The sequence below is a fragment of the Phalaenopsis equestris genome, unplaced genomic scaffold, assembly GCF_001263595.1.
Source record: "Phalaenopsis equestris unplaced genomic scaffold, ASM126359v1 Scaffold232767, whole genome shotgun sequence".
NCBI classification, from domain to species: Eukaryota; Viridiplantae; Streptophyta; class Magnoliopsida; order Asparagales; family Orchidaceae; genus Phalaenopsis; species Phalaenopsis equestris.
The window spans coordinates 273,339-292,787 of NW_018250729.1; the positions used below are offsets into that span (position 1 = coordinate 273,339).

Below are 19,449 nucleotides of genomic sequence, written 5' to 3' on the forward strand. Positions count from 1 at the left end.
CATTACCATGATGCTGATATGCTCAATTCTTTGTGCATTTAACAGCACTTGTATGGTTTATTTCCATAACAAAATAATTCAATATTATCATTATCTTGCTACCCTCTCTAAAACCTCTTTTTCATCTTTGTGTACTATTCCATTATTTTGGTTATCTTTTTTCTTCAATTAAGTGTGGTTTATTTAATTTGCTTTCGAATCTTGGGGAAATTTTCTGGGTTAGTAACTGATGCCTTACATAAGATTTATCACTCCCCACCCCTGAAGGAGGACTATGACGATGTCAAACAGCTTTTCCTGAAATTTTTTTTTAACGGGAATTGATTTAGTGATATTTTTCATCTGATGTTTGTTTTATTAAACTCAAATTGTCATGATTTCCCTGCTTATGATTCTTGCTAAACCTTTTTCATTTCTTCAAGTGAAGTGATTTTTCTGCTTTGTTTATTTGCAGATTTTGTGCCTCATATATACTAATTCTGGATTGGATGTACTTGCTCTTGCCTCTAATGCAGTCCATAAGCTGTGGAAATGGCAATGTGGTGAACAAAATCCATCTGGCGAGGTTAGCAGTTGAAACTAGTGTCTGCTTTGTATGATTTGCAAATCCCTTATGATGTTTCATTAGCTTTATGGCCTCCTTAACATGGAATACTGTTCTGTACTACATTATTTTGTTAGTCGACTGCATCTGTGGTGCCTCAGTTGTCGCAACCACCGAATGGATTACCTATGACAAATGAAACAAAGGACATCAATCCTGAAGAATCAAGTGCATGCTTTGCTTTGTCCAAAAATGACTCTTATGTTGTGTCAGCATCTGGTGGAAAGGTCACCTTGTTCAACATAAAGTCATTTAAGGTATTTTTTACTTGACACAAATCAGATTATTGCCTGTTTTATTCTAATTTTCAATTGCACTCGTAAAATTTGTTCGAGTGGCTCTGCTTGTATACCCATGACCCTCTCCTGCCCTAAATCTTACTTCCCCAACCCCAATTGTCTTTTATTTACAGGTTAGTAATTAATTAGCTTGTCAGGTTATCACAACATTCACAGATCCACCTCCTGCAGCAACTTCTCTGGCATTCCATCCTCTAGACAATAATATTATCGCAGTAGGAATGGAGGATTCCTCAATTCAAATATACAATGTCTTGATAGATAAGGTAATTATCTTCTGTATGCATTACAATCCTGTGAAAGATCTCCACTTTCTACCTTTTTCATTTTTCAAGTAACATATGAATCCACTTATGAAATTAAATTGCATTTTACAACTTGTATAAAACAGCTTGCTTGCATTGTAAAAGTTTCTTTTCCTTCCTTTTTTTTTCACTATAGCTATAAAGGTATGGCATTGTTTGTTACTGTTACTGACAAGAGGCATCCTTAAAGTAGTTAATTTTACTAGCATTTAAAAGAATTTTCGATTCTAGGATTGCCGGTACAAACTACATAGTCAATATTTTTTCTAGTTGTTTGACTAGGGGGTAGGCATGCAAATAGATGGTGCTGCATGTGCATATTCAAATACAAATTACAGAGATGCTTATCGTGTTCATTCACACACTTATTTTATTTCCTGCACGTTGTGTGCCTCTATTTTTGCTTGTATTCAAATACAAATTACAGAGATGCTTATCGTGTTCATTCACACACTTATTTTATTTCCTGCACGTTGTGTGCCACTATTTTTGCTTGTATAAAATTGCTCATGTCAATCAAATATTTGGATTTCTCATTTCTATATTTTCTGTATGAAAGATAACCAATTTTTTTAAGAAATATGTGCTGCTAAATCATCTTTTTTATTTGAATATTGATTTGTTGAATTTTACTCTTCTCGGTTATGTCTGGAAGTTGTGTATGTTGATAAGCTTTACTTTTATGACATTCATTTTGGCATGTCTTTGGATATGCCATTATAAACAGCTGACAGAGAAAGACCCATCAAAGCTTATTTGTACATTTAGAAGAAATGAATGCTTTGGTAAAAATCTTGTTTCTTTCATTCATGAGTTGGGCTTCTATAAAGCCTTACAATCTGTGATAAATAACCCCTAGACTTCTATATTTCCTATTTACAATTTGAACTCTAAAAAAAGATACAAATCTTAACACCACCCATCAAAATGGGCAACAAATATCCACTAAGCCCATCTTGTCACATAATCTAGACAAATCTAATGAGCTGTCCTTTGGTGCTTGAGCTGTCCTTTGGTGAGGCAGTCAGCCACTTGCTCTCCAAGGGCCACATGACCCAGCTCCAGTTGTCCGTTATTCAGTTTTTCCTTGGTGAAGAACCCATTGATCTCTACATGTTTGGTTTTATCGTGTTTCATCGGGTTGTTGGCAATACTGATTGCTGACTTTTTGTCACACCATAACCACCTTGAGCTCTAACAATAAGACTCTCAACCACATCATCTCGAAAACTCCTAAGGTCATGACCCTGTAATCTGCCTTTGTTGTTGACCTCGTTACTATCGACTTTTTCTGGTTCTTTCAAGAGAGCTTGTTGTCCCTAGGAACATGCACTATCCTGATGTGGATCATTTGTTATCAGCACAACTCGTTCAGTTAGAGTCATGGAATCCCTCAATGCCTACATGCCCACTACTCTTCAGTTACTTCAGAACCTGATACTGCGTCCATATGACTCTTTTTTGGATCATGAATATAGTGGCTCATCACGCTCAGTGCAAATGAGATGTTGGGATGCGCATGACTCACATAAATCAGACGATTCACCAATATTTGGTATCTCTCACAATTAACTGGCTCTACTGCCTCTACACTCAACTTGGCCTTCTGATTAGTTGGAGAGTGCAGGCTTGTATCCCAACGTGCTTATTTTTGTGAGGAGATCTAGTATATACTTTTTATGGGACAAAACAATCCCATTTGGTCTACTGGCCATCTCAGTCCCAATTATATGAGCTGTCCAAGGTCCTTCACATCAAATTCTTTGCCCAATCTTACATTTAGTTAAGCAATCTCTGTCTCATCATCACTAATAATAATTATGTCATCAACATAAATAACAAGCATGGTGATGTGACCACCATTTTTACGAAAGAAGACCGTATGGTCGGCATTGATCGGCTGATATTTCATGCCCACCATAGATTTCAAAGCTTGTCAAATTAGGCTTGAGGAGATTGTTTCAAGCCATAAAGCGAGTTTCTGAGCCTACACACCTTGCCCACTGCCTGAGCTGTACCGAATCCTAATGTTATTTTCATATACATCTCCTGTAACTCACCATGAAGAAAAATATTATTCACATCTAGTTAGTGTGTGACCTCTACCCATCATTTACAGTTAGAGTAACCAGTGTCCTCACTGTGCTCATCTTGCTACCGGTGGAAAGGTCTCGTCATAGTTAATGCTATATGTCTGACTGCACTCTTTCGCCACCAATCTTGACTTGCGGCGCACCGCTTTCTCTCTTGGTTTTAGTTGTACTGTGAAGAGAGGTCATCCTTAAAGCCATAAGAGTGGGAGGAGAAGGATCACCTAAGTAATCGGATTGTGAAGTGAATGGTGTAGGTGTCTCAAGAGTTGGGATAGATCGAGATAAGGGACTTGATGGCACGAGGGACACGACAGGTATTGTTCCATATTTCTGCCTCTTTATATTCACTCTCAACTCTCCTTGAGCTTTAATCCCCTCCAAATTTGGGCTCATTTTCCTCATTTTTCGGCTCTTCCTCAGTTGATCCTTCCCACACAATGGGATAAAGCATCGTTCCCACATGTACCAATCTCCGACCATCACTACTCTCCCCCTCAATTCTCATACCTCTAGTATTTGGTGAGTCACCAAAGGGTGAGGTCACCTCCAGGGTGTAGTACGGTTCGAGTTTTCTAAAGAACGTGTACTTGCTGACAAATAGTCCCTTCTCTATCAAACCAACAAACATATCCTTTTTGGGTAGCAGAATAACCCACGAAAGCATACTTCATAGCTCTAGGATCTAGCTTCTCTACCAATGATTTGTTGTCTTTCACAAAACATGCACAGTTAAAAACTTTTAATGTGAGGATTCTACTATTATCTCCCCTCAACATGTGATAAGGAAACTTCAAATCCAACACTCTTGAGGTCATTTGATCAATTAAGCCGCTGTTAAAACCGCTTGCTCCTGCAAGTGCTTTGGGACATTCATCATGACCATCATGCTTTGCGCTACCTCTAGAAGGTGTTTATTCTTCCTTCTTTTCACTTCATTTTGTTCCGGTGTATATGAACATGTAGTTTGATGTTGTATCCCTTGGATTGATATGTATTTCCCAAACGCCTTGTTAGTATACTCTATCTCATTATCAAACCTCAATACCTTCCTTATTGCACTGTATTAGGTCTGAATCGCTTTCTGAAAGTCTTTAAAGCAGACAAACACATTACTTTAATTTTTTATCAGATATAATCAAGTAACACGAGAAAAAATATTCAATGAAAGTCACAAAATATTTGTAATCATTCATCGAAGTTGTTGAATAAGGTCCTCATATATCTGAATGCACCAAATAAAAAACACAAGCAATTCTTTTACCAGAACTAACACAAGAGCTCCTGATATGCTTACTAAACTCATAAATATACAAACAAGTTTTCTTTTATTTTCCCTTACATACAATGATGGATATAAATGACTCATTTGACTAAACAAAGAGTGTCACATGTGACTGTGATGTAGCATCAACACATCCTCCACATTTGTCTTAGATTCTCATGCTCCAAAACTTTCTACCATGAATGTCTAGGCTTAGTCCATCTCTTCTCTATCCAAATACTAGAGTCCATTGTGCCACGTGCCAATCCAAAGTCTCCAACCAGTTCCCTTCTCGTAAAAGATCTCCTTTGGAATATCAAATAAAGTAACAAATTTTAGTTGTAGTATAATGACACTTATAGATAAAATGCTCATTGGAAAGGAAAGAGCAAACAAAACATAGTAGTTATGGAATTTGTACACCTCACTGTATCACACCAATCACAAGCTGTGTTGTATCGACAGCGGTCTGAATACTTTTTGGAACAATTAGGTGAGTATAAGAAGAGATCTCACTAGAGACACTCACATGTTGAGTTGCACCGGAATCTACAATCTATTTTAGTGATCTTGTAGTGAATATAGAGGCAAGAGCATATATATCACAAGTACATTTTTTGAGTGAGCATAAATAGCAGTGTTCCACTTGGATGACGATAAGATGGATGCATTCTCAGTCACATCACCTGCTGCTTTCTGCTTCCTCTTCAACATTTTTAATAACTCATGATTCTCATTGGTAAAGACAATCCCGATCTTTCCCTTTTTCTCTGCTACCATCAGATTTATCCAGTAGCCCCCTCTTTTACCTCTTTGGTCCCCACGAGTACGACCACGACTCTAGCCTATTCACGTCCCCCGTCCCTCTCTCCTTGGATGGCGTTGGACAAGCCTTTCCCAAGTGTCCCACTTCACCATGGTTATAACACCTGCGGGTCTTTCTTTGGGCACCTGTAATATCTGAGCTCAAGGCAGCCAAAACTGATCGTGTATCTGAAAGTCCACTCAGCTCAAAGTGTAGTCTGAAGCGGCTCTCTTTTATTATCATGGTGATGGCCTCATTCATTGAAGGAATCGTTGCCTGGGCTAGGTGGACATATCTCCTTTGATCAAAGAGTGGGTTTAGATGAGCCAGAAACTGCATGGTCTTCAGTTGTGCAAAGATCTCCTTGCACCTTAGATTACCATAGCTCATCATAGGTGAGAAGTGATCAGGATCTTGCCACAACCGCTTCAACTCTATGGAGTATTCTTAAATCGATTTATCACCCCGTATCACTGCCTCTATGCCACACTGAATCTGGAACACTCTCATGTGGTTCTCAGCTCCAGCATAAGTCCTCTTCAGCTTTGCTCAGCTGTTTTTCACCTTTTGAATACCATTAACAGAAGAGGCAACAATCAATCAAGCCATTGAGTTGAGTAGCCAGATATAAATCAAGGAGTGTGTGGTTCTCCTATCATCCCTATTCAGTACTGTCACTCTTTGGCTCGACTCCTGTCAGGTATCCCTCTAGCCTCTTCCCTACTTAAGCAACCTCAATCAGATGCGACCAACTTAGATACGTGGTCGGTTTATCGAGCTAAGGATCCATAGGAGGGAGATCTAACTTCACATGTCTAGGAACACGTGCCAAGGTCGTGGCTTTTATCGAGATATCAACTCCCTATATGATCCAAAACATGACCTTTAAAACTTCTGATCCATCTTCCCCAGAAGTTCCAATCTCTTATCTCGAGCACTATCTTCATCTATTGACATCCTTGATCACAAGTATCCAAGACTTAATCATACAGATGACACGTGGATTTTATCTGAATAGTGGCCTCGCCGGTTGGTATGTTGGCCAACTTTGTTAGCTCTAATTGCAATTGTATCGTGATTGTTAAGTGCAAGAAGGAGAAAAAAGTGGGAGTTTCGGGTCTATGTACGTTGCAATCCTATTGTTTCCTTCCCTGTTAGCTACATTTGCGACTATATCACAAGGGTGAAGTGGAAGGAAGAGTCGGAAAATGCAAGTTTCGGGCCTCTATACTTCACGATCCCATTGCATAATCCCGCCGTTGACTTTCACATTGCAATCCAGCCATTGCCTTTCACGCCGCAACCCCGCTATTGCCATCTCAGCTAGCCCACGATAGAAATTCCCGTTGTTTTCTTCTCAACTAGCTTGAGATCGAGGCAAGGCGACACAAGGCAACTGCGATACCTCTTTCATACATCGCGCGGGTCTCTAGATCACTTATCCCAACTCATGAGATCGAGGAGCAGTGACGGCAGCTAGGTTAGGGTACCATGAAGAAATGAATGTTTTGGTAAAAATCTTGTTTTCTTCATTTATGAGTTGGACTTTTATAGAACCTTACATGCTTTTTACAAATAATCCCTAGACTTCTTTTGTATTCTCTATATACAATTAGAATCCTAAAAAAGGATACAAATCTCAACATCACATGCTGTAGGAATATATTACAGGAATTCAACATATACGCATTAGGATTAGACTAACTATTATAATGATTATTTGGATTATACTGAATCTTGAAATTTCTAGGTTAAAGTATGACGGAGAAGTGTATACGTTATAGAACTACATTAGGCAATATTTGATAATCTGCATGAGCTGAAAAGTAGAACATGAATTTGTTGAAATTATATATATATATATATATATCATTTGTCTCAACTAAGATGATTTTCTCTGCTTAGATGCAGGTTAAAATCAAGCTTCAAGGCCACCAGAAGAAAATTACCGGCCTTGCATTTTCACAGTCACTAAATGCTCTTGTCTCCTCAGCAGCAGATGCACAGGTGTGCAAAACATTAATGATGCTTGGGGTGGAATAGAAAAATATTGAAACGAGTCTAAAACTTAATCTTGATCTTAAATAAATCTGAGGTGATAATTCAAATCCTATTTGTAATAACAGTTATCTTGACGTGATAGATCTCATTGTATTGATCCTATAAAACTATTAGATTAAATGGTTTAGATTTGTCGTACCATTGTTTATAGATTGGTCATGGCAAGAATTCCTCTTGAATCATCTTCCATTTTTGAACTAGTGTCTCCTCCTAACATTTTTTGGCGATTGAAAATTGCCTGTTTCCGTATTTCAATATGCTTCTTACTTCTTCCAGTTGATGGTCTAAATATGGCAGATATGCATGTGGAGCATTGATGGATGGGACAAGAAGAAAGCCAGATACATTCAAACACCTGCTGGCCATGAAAGTCCATTAGCGGGGGATACCAGAGTTCAGTTCCATAACGATCAACATCTATTGGTTGTCCATGAAACCCAACTTTCCATCTACGACAGCCAGCTTGAGTGCCTGCGATCTGTTAGTTTCTTGATCTCTCTTACTTTTATTACTTTTACAAGTTGATTTTTCTTTCTCATTGCTCAGACAATCTTAAAAATATGCTTGCATTTTCAGACAGTGTATGTGATAATTTTTCTGAAAATTAGCCTCAATCCAGTGACTTGATCTACATTTAAAGAAATCTCGCTTGCCTTCTTTTGTACTCAGCATTAACTCCTCTGATGCAGTGGTCTCCTCGGGACCCTCTCCCTGCACCGATTTCTAGTGCTGTGTACTCTTGTGATGGTTTGTCAATATATGCTGGATTCTTTGACGGGGCAGTCGGCGTTTTTGATTCAGCTAGCCTTAGGCTCCATCGCCGGATAGCACCTTCTTCATATGCCACTTCTTCAATTGCAAGGTATTTATCATGCTTTCTATCTGTTGTAAATTGCATGTATGTTGAGATATGAACCTTATTTAGGGTCCTATTTGTAAAAAGAGAATGTTGAAGAAGTTTAGGATTTTATTTGTAAAACGTTATAATACCTTATTTAAGCCCATGTTATGAATGAACATATTAGGTTTTTGAACAATTCATTCTATTTCATATCAGAGCCAAACCCGGCTGTTGGGTCTCGACAGTAATACGAGAAATAGACGGGAGGTGGGCCTTTTGCGCTGTTATCCTGTAGTAATAGAGGCGAGCCTTTTTTTGCACTGCTGTACCGACAACTTGGTTTGTGGTAGAAAGATGAGAAAGGGACAAGTTTCGGTAGGCCCTCTATGCTGCAATCCCGACGGTTGGGTCGCGATAGGAAAATGATAAAGAGGATCGCCATTTTCAGACTGCAAAACCAACTAGCCTCGAACGATGACCAGCTACAGCGCCACCGAATAGAGAAACCCTAGGTCCGCTGCATCCTTGCCCATCCACAGAAATACATTGCTGCATCCACAGTTCGAGCGTAACGGCCTACTAAACTGAATCATGTGATCTAAACTTGGATTTATGTTCGAGGATGTAAGATGGAAATTGTTCAGGAGGTAAAGTGTTTGAGTTTCTGGGAAAGCTAAATCCTGAAGTTCTAAAGGACTTGGTCGGGCTCATCATACAGAGAGCTAGCGTCTTGATAGAAGCCACCATCTCAACACACATTCTAGATGCATGTGAAGTTAGATCTCCCTCCTTGATGGACTGGCCGCGTGTTTGAGTTGGTAACGTTAGATTGTGACTGCTCTAGTAAAGATGAGACTAGAGGGATATATGCTGGGAATCAAGGTTGAGCCAGAGGGTGACAGTGTTGAAAGGGATGAGTGGAGCAGCACACATGTCTTACTTTGCACCTGACTTCTTAACTCAATGGTTCCATTTATTGTCTCTTCAGTGGTGGCATTCGAAAGGCGAAGAATATCTGGGCAAAGCTGAAGAGAACCTATGTTGAGACTGAGATTCATAGGTGGGTGTTCTGGATTCAACTCGAGATAGAAGCAATGATACAAGGTGATAGATTAATTTAGGAATATGCTATAGAACTGGAGCGCTTGTGGGCAGATCTTGATCACTTCTCACCGATATTGAGCTATGACGATCCGAAGTGCAAGAATGGGGAGATCTTCACATAGATGATGACTATGTAGTTTTTGGCCCATCTAAATCTTGTAATTGATTAGAGAAGATTAGTCTTTCTAGCTTAGTCGACTAGCCCTTCACAAGATGAGGCCATTACTGCGATGATACGGGAGGAGAGTCGCATGAAGCTAAACTCTGAGCCGAATGGGCTTCGTGGCGTGTGATCAGTTATGACTGCCTCGAGCTCATGTATGATAGGTGTCCAGGGGGAAACTCGCAAGTGCTAAAACTGTGGTGAAGTTGATCATCTGAGCAAGACCTGTCCTAAGCCATCTATGGTGAGAGAGATAGGTGGATGTCGGTAGAGGCCGTGCTTATGGTCGTGGTGCTCCATAAGGTGAAAAAGGGGGCTATAGCAGAGGAAGAGGGAGAGATAAGTGAGTTTTTTATCAATGAGGATCACGAGTGTCTAGAAATGAAGAGGAAGAAGAAATCAACAGGAGATGTGCTTGAGGTTGATTCCAATCAATCATCATCATGGGATAATATTGTCACTTATGCTCACTCTATAAAGTTACTTGTGATACACATGATCTTGTCTCTATTTTTCACCATAGGATCTTAAAAATGAATATTAGATTATGGTGTATCTCGATATGCAACATTACTACTAGAGAATTTTCTTACTATACTCTACTAAGTCCTAGAGAGCATCCAGACGGCTGATAGTATAACACAGTCTGTAGTTGGTATGGGTGCACTGAGGGGTACCAATTATATGGCTTGTTCCAATGTGTTGCATGTTTTTTTTCATTGAATTTTTAATCCATTAGTGTTATTATTCTCCAACTAAAATGTGTTGTTTCATTTGATAGTCCTAAGATGATCTTCCAAGAGAAATAAATGTGTCAGACACTTGGGACTAAAATATAATATAGTGAACTCTAGTACTTGGACTGAGAGGGGATGACTCAACTTTGACATCCATGGTAGAGAATGTTGGAGTAGGAGAATCTGAGACAAATGTTGAGAGTGTGTTGCCGCTACATTACAGACGCATATGTCACTCTTGTTTTAGTTTATTAAGTCGTTTGTATCATTCTTTGTATGAAAAGATTAAAAAAAACAAAAACTTGTTTGTGATGCTTGTGAATTGGGCAAACTTACAAGGAACTCTTATATCAATTTTGGAAATATAAGTTATTTAGTTTTTGTTTTGATACATTATGATGTTTGGGCACATTGCTCTATAAGTTTTATGAATGATTATCGATATTTTGTGACCTTTATCAATTGCTTTTCTCGTGTTTCTTTCCTATATTTGATGAAAAATAATGGTGATGTGTTTATTTGCTTTATAGTCTTCCACAAGGCAATCCAAGCTCAACTTGGTGTAGTAGTGAAGACATTGAGGTCTGATAACAAGACAAAGTTTACCAATAAAGCATTTGGGGAATACTTGTTAGCCCAAAATATGCAGCATCAAACCGTATGTCCATACACACCGACCCAAAATAAAGTAGCTTAGAGGAAGAATAAACACCTTATAGAGGTAGCTCGGACCATGAAAATAACAAAGAATGTCCAAAAGTACTTATGGGGCAAACTATTTTGACAAATGCTTAATTGATCAACAGGATGCTCTCAAAGGTATTGAATTGGAAGTCTCCTTTATCAGATGTTGAATGGAGATAATAGCGGGATCCTTTCGTTGAATGTGTTTGGCTATGTTTTTTTTTTTTTAAATAACAGGGCATCCATATGAAAACTGGATCCCATATCTGAGAAATGTGTATTGATAAGTTATTCCACTACCTAGAGGGTTGTGTCTATTGAAGCCCAATGGAGAAGAGACTGTTTGTGAGCATGGATGTGTCATTTGAAGAATTTGAACCGCATTACACCCAAGAGATGACCTCACTTTTCAATAACTCACAAGATACTGTAGATAAAAGGCAAGCGGGATGACTAGCACTGGTGAGAGAATAACACATATAAGAGCAATGCCTTGTTCTGTGATGTGAGATGAATCAATTGGGGAACCAAAAAATAAGGAGAGTGAACCCAGATGTGGTGAGATTCAGGCTAAAGATGAGCTAAGGGTGTATATACAGAGAAGGAAGAAAAATGAAGGAACAATGCCTGTAGTGCCACTTTTGCCAGCAAGTTCCTTGCCCGATCTTTCCCAACTCTTGAAACATCTACACCATCCACCTCCGACTGAGAATCCACAGGTAATATGATTTCTCCTCCCTCTTCTCCCAACCCTATGACTTTAAAGTAGACCTCTCACAAAAATGTGGGAAATCCTCCCTGTCGTTATAAGTGGAAACATGATATTGCTAATTTTATTTCATATTCTAACATATCACATGTACATGGAGAATTCATTGTTTCGTTGGACAATGTCTATATACCCAAGTGTTGGTGGGTTGCTAAGGAGGATCCCAAGTAGAAAGAAATTTTGCATGAAGAGCTTGTGACTCTCGATAAAAAATGAACATGAGAGATAGTGCTAATACCAATGGGGAAAAAAGGCAGTTGGGTGCAAATGGATCTTCACAGTGAAACAAACTCCAGAAGTAAAGGTAGAGCGGTACAAAACATGACTATTGACGAAAGGGTATAATCAAACATATGACATTAACTATGACAAAACCTTTGCACCCGCAGCAAAGATTAGCATAGTAAGGGCATTGGCATCTCTGGCAGTGAGTGGTGGATGGAGGTTACACCAACTTGATGTGAAGAATGCATTTCTTCATGGTGAGTTACTGAAGGAGTTATATATGGAGATACCACTAAAATTTAATGCAATCCAGACAATGGGTAAGGTTTGTAGGCTAAGAAGTCATTGTATGACTTGAAGTGGTTTCATCAAGCTCGATTTGACAGATTTAGAAAGGCTATGTTGGACATGGTATATCAGCCGATCAATACAGATCACACTATGTTTTTTTTACAACATAAATGCCCCACCAATGTCCTCATTGTATCTGTTGATGAAATCATTGTTATCGGTGATGATGAAACAAAGATTGATCATCTAAAAATAAGATAGGGCAATGAATTTGAGGTGAAGGATCATGGATAGTTCAGATACTTTCTTGGGATTGAAGTGGCTCGTGAACCAGAGTGAATGGTCTTCTCCTAGAGAAATTATATACTAGATCTCCTCATGGAAACAAGCATACTGAGGTGCAAGCTTGCAGCTCTTCAATTAGCCTGAAGACCAAGCTAAGTGCAGAGGCAAAAGAATTGATTGATCGTAAGAGATATTAGATTGGCGGAACGTTTGTTCTATCTTTGTCACACTCGACTCGATATCTCTTTTGTAGTGAGTATTGAGCCGCTATATGCATGATCCAAAGAAGTGTCATATGAATGAAGTGTAACAGATTTTGAGGTACCTGATGAGTGCACCAGGGAAGGTTTGATCTTCTTGAAGGATCGACATATAAACATTGAGAGTTTTTATGACGTTGATGGGGTGAGCTGTGCAGATGACAAAAGATCCACCTCACGATATTGAATGTTTGTTAAAGGCAACTTGGTCTCTTGAAAGAGCATAAACAACCTATCGTATCGAGGTCAACAACAAAAGCAGAGTACAGGGTCATGGCCTTAGGAGTTGTCGAGATGATGTGGCAGAGAGCCTTATTGATCAAGTTCAAGCTGGATCAAGGAACCCAATGAACTTGTGGTGTGACAACAAATGAGCAATTAACATTGCCAACAACTCGGTACAATGTGATAGAATCAAACATGTGGAGATTGATAGATTCTTCATCCAGGAAAAGTTGAATGACGAGCTACTGAAGCCAAATCATGACGCCACTGGAGAGCAAGTGGCCGGCTACCTCACTAAAGGACTTGGTTCTTTAGATTTGTCTAGGTTATGTGACAAGATGGTCTTAGTGGATATCTTCTCCCCATCTTGAGGGGGTGTTGAGGATTGGACCCTTTTTAGTGTTATTGGTAGAAAGGGAAAATTGAAGAAGTTTAGGGGTTTATTTGTAAGTTGTTTGTAATACCATTTAAGCCCATGTTTTGACTGAAAATCTTTTTTGCGACTATTGCAAGAGGCACTGAAGGGGTGGGCTATACATAGATAAATATGATTTGAGGGAATGATTTGATAATTCATAGATAAACATGAATAAGCGTTGCATGCTACTTTGTGACACTTTCAGACCTATTTAGTGTTGAAAGTGACAAATTTTGAGGGAATGATTTGATAATTGCACGGCCTTTAATGATTGTCTGCACTTGTGGACAAATTTTGTCTTTGAGATTATCAACTTGAATTCCCTCGCGGACTTACATCACCACAAAAAATAAAATTCAAATATGATATCTACACCAAAATGCTTGCCAGCCCACAACCAAAAAAAAAAAAAAAAGAAAAAAAGAAGAGGACCTGCATCCCCACAGAAACAACCTTTCAGTTGCTGTTTTAACCTCTCTTCAAATATTACATTGACAAATATCATCTTCTATGATTGCTGCAAACATTATAAATTATGCTGACACATCTGTTTGCTGGGTGTGCAGTGCTGGATTGGTCTATCCTATCGTAGTCGCTGCTCACCCCTTAGAAGTAAACCAGATGGCGTTGGGCATGAGTGATGGAACGGTCTATGTGGTGGAGCCTTCGGACGTGGAGTCGAAGTCGGGAGGGCCAACCTCTCAGGAAAACGGTGCTCTTCCAGCCATGTCTTCCAACCCTTCTTTGAGCAACCAAGTATCTGATGCCCCCTCCAGGTGACACCAATGCCAGTTTTAGTTGAACATATTCCATCGGTAGAACTAATGTAACAGGTGCACAGTAGCTCAAGGGATCACAATTATTCTTTTTTTTCCCGTCTTAATCCCCAATAAAGTTACTTTTGCTTCTTTTCTATCACTAATTACGGATTACGTTCCATTCCTGTTAGGATTAGAGAAGGAAGATGATAGATATTTTCTTATAGTTTGTATAAATGAAGTATGCTGAACAGTATTTTCCTAGCATTTATTCCAAATTTAGCAATAAGAACAACGCCTGTGGCATCAATTGATAATTTGAGTGCTTATGTGGTGCAAGCCATATTGTCTTTCATTATTTTTAGTTCTCCTGATTATTGTTTCTTATTTAGGCGTATAAAGGCTGTGGATGTGCAATGAGGCTGAGATTGGCCTATTTTGACTTCGTAAATCCATCCTCGTAAGATCACTTTTGATCGTTTTTCTCCTCTTTGAGATATCTCCAGCCATTTGATGAAGATTAATTTTGATGATAAAAGCGTCACTATTTCTTTTTGTTTTGTTTTCCAATCATTTTGAAAGATATCCAATATATATATATACATACATACATATATATACATACATACATATATATACAAACATACATATATATACATACATATATACATACATACATACATATACATACATATATACATACATACATACATATATACGCAAAATTTTTAAAAAAAAAACTGATTTTCTATTTGTACATGGGGTAGTAATTCTATGATTACTTGCAACTTTAATAATTTCAATTGTTTTACGGAGAAGAAAGTGTTTCGATAATACAATTTTAAATCAGTTATATTTTTATTTTGCTATCATATGATTTTTACTTTCTTAGAAAATTGTGGTGCTAGATTTTTTTCTAAAATCAGAATTTGTACTTATAGTTGTAAAAAAATTGTTATTTAGAGAGAGAGAGAGAGAGTGTGTGTTTATAACCCTATTTTTTCATAATAATAATTACTTTTAGAACCTGTTGCCTCTGGGAAAATTTATTCAATACGGATATCATATGTAAAAATGCAAACAGTCCGATCTCCACCGTTCATCACAGCGAAGTTGAATGATGATGGGCTTTATTTTGAATTTTGTTTTTTAAAAAAAATGCTATGTTGGACGGTGGAGATCGGTGTCCGTATGGAATAATTTTTCTGCCTGTGGACGCGGCGATCTCGCCATTGTTGCTTTGTGGATCTTGTGTAGCATGAAGTTTGGATTGATAATGTTCATCTATTATTATGTTTAATCTCTAGTTTTAGAATGGTTTAGGATTTCTTTGGTGGGGAATTTATTTGTTTTTATGATTTTAGTCTTAATATCAGATAAAAAGTTATTAGCAGAATTATAAAATTGTGTACGAAAAAATATTGGTTGTGTTGGAAGATTTATGACGGTAGATTGATTAGTTAATGTCTTGGCATTGCGAAATTGTTTAGAATACAGTCAGATAATATAAGAGGTTGGGATATTCAAAGTTTTTACATGAAAAATTAGAAAGAGAAAAAGCATATGGTTCAAATCAGTTGAAATGATTCATTATGAGTTTGTGATTATAAATGTATGTATTTGTCCCACATGAGAGGAATAAATAGATAGTTCCTCAATATATAATTTCGTTGCACAATGACTGGGCGTGATTGCATTTGGTAGCAGCTATAAGACTTTTAGTACATTGTCTTCTAGGTGTGTTGTTGTGCAATGTTCGGGATGATATGTTACTTCATCTGTTTTCGTTAATTTGGAACGTGCGTTAGGATTCTGCAACATATGCCATGATTTCGTAAGGGGTTTTGTTGTAATGACTGGTTGGCGGTCGACGGTAGCCAGTAGATGCAAGAGCATGAAGCATTCATGAGTTCTTTGGTGTTGAACAACACTGAAATTTAGTTCTTTCGTGAATTGACTTTAGGTCTAGCTCCTATTCCGGTTTAAGGGCTAGGTCTCCTTTAATGAAAGAGGTAGGACTCTATTTATAGAGTTTGGGAGTGTCCTCTCTGCAAAATAGAAAGAATTTGACCATTCAATTGGACTATCTGAAGAGATTCTCCTGATGAGAATATGCTTTGTGAACATTTAAGTGCTTTCATAATTGAGTGATTTTGTGCTCGATGGATTTGTCTCATTAATACACTGATTTAACTATAAGCTTGTTAGAATTGGAATCCATAGGACTTCAATTGACCAACCAAATCATTCAAAAGTGGTATAATGGCTTGATCTAGGTGTGATTTGACTCGGATTAGATCAATTACGATGTAACTGTGTTCGTCTCATTAAGTCAGATAGTTTGACTATAATTTGTTGAAATTGGAGTTCTGGATGATTTTGAATTGGAGTTTGAGCATTTCATGGTAAAAAAAATGCTTAGAGATTCTTGCTAATTGGTCGAGATTTGCGCAAAATGATAAATTTGTTAATGGTGTATCAGTTGCACACGAAATTATGAGTGATTTTGTATGCTCATCTCAAATTTATTAGTTATGAAAATATGGTGGAACTTTTGAAAACAAATTAGAAAATTTTGACTTTCTTAATGGTGAGGCAACAGAAAACGGAGGCATATGGTGGAGGGGTGTCGATGAAAACAAGTTACTAGGGCTGTTGTGGAAGAACATGGGAGCACGATTCAGGTTGAAATGAATTAATGGGATGGGTCTGGTGCGTGGGTTGGCTGCATGAGTGGTGAAGCAAGTCCAAAATGTAAGTCTGGTCAATCTAGCGATTCGTGTAACCTAAATTGAACGGCGACGGGAGGGTCTTTGCCTACACCATTTGAACGGTGAAGCACCGTTGTAGTGCGGATTGTGCCTGTGTTCCGTGGTACGGACAAGCTATTACACGTGTGATACTCCGTGGTCGCATTGATCAAAAGTTTTGTTCGTTCGATCGCACGAAATTGGACAACTCGCAAAGAACGAAGTAGGCCGAGCCATATTTTGGCCTTTTTAGTCAATTTTTTGGCATTTTTTAGTCTATAAAAAGGTGAAAAGAAAGAGAGAAATTTTTGCATTCGTGAAGGAACTTCTTATGCTACTACTGCGATTTCTATAGGGAATTTTATACACTGCTATTGCATTTTTCAAGAGGGATTTTCTATGCTTCTGTTTCACTTTTTGGAGTGAATTTTTTTGTTGTTGTTGACTTTTCAAAGAAGATTTTCTACGCTTTTATTTTGCTTTTCAAATGAGATTTTCTGAACTACAAGATGTTGACGTCTAGGAAACCCCTCCCCCTCCCAAAAAAAAAACCAAAAGAAAATTCAGAATCCCGAAGAGGCAATTTTGACCCTAACTGAGGCTAATTTTATAATATTTTCGAAGAAATTTTATCATCTCGAATGATATGGTGGTGAAGATTTTTGCTCCAAACAATTGAGCCTGCTCCCCTCCTTGTGGATACATTGCTATTTACGGGATAACTTTGTGGGCCAGCTTGCGACTTCCACCAATGACTTAGTTGACTGATATTCCGAAAGTTTTTGAAGTTAGTATCTCACATTTTCTTGTAGGACAACAAAAATCTTCATTGGGCTTATCACTTTTTTTCATAAAAAATGGGTTGAAATTGGTGCTAATAGATTCTAACATAGTTGGGAGGATTTGTAGTTGTGTGTCTTTCAGGGACAAGATATTGGATTTCCACACAAGGCATCATGTAAGAAACTAGTCTACAATATTATTCTTATAGCAATATGATTACAAATTTTACTAGAAACAAGGGAAATTATAGTGGCTGCCTATTTCTCTCTAGATCTTCGAAGATGAAATGCCAGAAATGCTCGCATTTTGGGATTTGAAGGAGATGCAGCTTGAGGTGGACTAAGTCTACAAATTTTTTGTCGAGGAATTTCTATTCATTTTTGGACTCTCCTTCTAACTTGGGCAATCTTCTACAGTGATGTTAAAGAAATCTGAGAAGAGGACCTCAAGCTGGCTCTTTTGACACCATCAACGCATCTCCCAACTTGTAGTGATTACGAGATACTTCCTCTAAAGAAGTGCAAGTGGAGCAAAGAGGTAGCTAAGTTTATAACTAGTTCTTCAAAGATTAGTTCTTCTAAGATTCACATCCAACATAAAGTATTAGCTCATTTGTGCACCATATCTATAGAGAACAATGTGTTTGTGAGTTTGTCTTACATTTCATTATTACATAACTCTTTTATCTGTTTGACATTGAATTCTTCGTTCTATATGGATAAAATGATGCAAGTCAAATAGGGCTTAGCCTTTCTATGAGAAAGTGGAACTCGCTAGGGCGAGTATAAGCACCGATATGATTTTGGAGCCATGGAAGTCATAACCTTAGAATCTCAACTGATAGACCGCGGGACAAAGTTTTCCACAATGAGCACTTCTCATTGAAACATTAGGATATAGAGAGCACTTAGGAAGACTTGGTGGAGACACGAGGCAACCTCAACCTGAGTAACACGGGTGTGAAGGCTCTATGGTCGAATGGGTTATCCATAGAGGAGGACCATAAACTGAGGTCCAAGAAGAAATTTGGTGTTTCAGGAGTTAAGCTGAGAGGTATGGAGGGCCTCCAAAACTTGATTGAGTTCAAGACCATTATTTGGAATCGTGTTCATGAGACTCATGACGAGATGCTTGACGTTGAGGTGAAATAACAATGAAAATGGTCACCCCAACCAGGGTTTATATGACCCTCGTTCAGATTCTGACGATGATGATATCATGAGCGAGTTAAAGAAGGTTTCATTTAACATGAGGTGGAGGAGAATATTGGTGTTGAGTAGTGCTTTTCTTTTCTCACTACAAAGTTTTTTCATTTTAACATCTGCCAAGTTCAACCCTAGTATGGTGATAATCCAACATAAAATAATTCTAACTTCAGATTTGAGTTGGAACTATGGTCTACACAAAAATGGAGGTCGAAAATGTAATTCGTGTCGAAAGTGTTCGACGTAAAATATTTACGTTGACATTAGCATCAGACATGGTAAATCAGCTTTGATGTGCTCCACATCGATGCAAATGTGAACTATAAAATTTGCATCCACATTTAGCAGATGTAATTTTGCATCATGTCTTGTGTTGACTATATCAACAGAAGAAATTATTTAGCATTAGAATTTATTGAAGCATGTCGCAAATTATTAAAGGTATTAACACAAGAAATGTCAGACACAAACCCAAGGCAAACCTATAGCAAATTTTTTAAAAAATATGAAAGAACAATAATTT

At 38.0% G+C, this 19,449-nt stretch overlaps 1 protein-coding gene across 4 annotated transcripts in view; it reads left to right on the top strand.

Moving 5' to 3' along the window:
* The window catches only part of LOC110038406 (protein TPR2-like), a 92,417-nt gene extending 77,874 nt beyond the window's left edge, over window positions 1-14,543 (top strand). For 2 of the 4 annotated variants that reach the window (XM_020743244.1, XM_020743247.1), the window contains exons 20-26: window positions 455-565; window positions 682-861; window positions 1,041-1,169; window positions 7,273-7,374; window positions 7,726-7,908; window positions 8,118-8,290; window positions 13,997-14,543. In XM_020743244.1, coding sequence (XP_020598903.1) covers window positions 455-565; window positions 682-861; window positions 1,041-1,169; window positions 7,273-7,374; window positions 7,726-7,908; window positions 8,118-8,290; window positions 13,997-14,210 — 1,092 coding nt within the window. In that variant the 3' untranslated portion in view covers window positions 14,211-14,543. The remainder of the gene's footprint in view (window positions 1-454; window positions 566-681; window positions 862-1,040; window positions 1,170-7,272; window positions 7,375-7,725; window positions 7,909-8,117; window positions 8,291-13,996) is intronic. The other 2 variants (XM_020743246.1, XM_020743248.1) reach the window with 2 other exon arrangements.
* The last annotated feature ends 4,906 nt before the right edge of the window (window positions 14,544-19,449 follow it).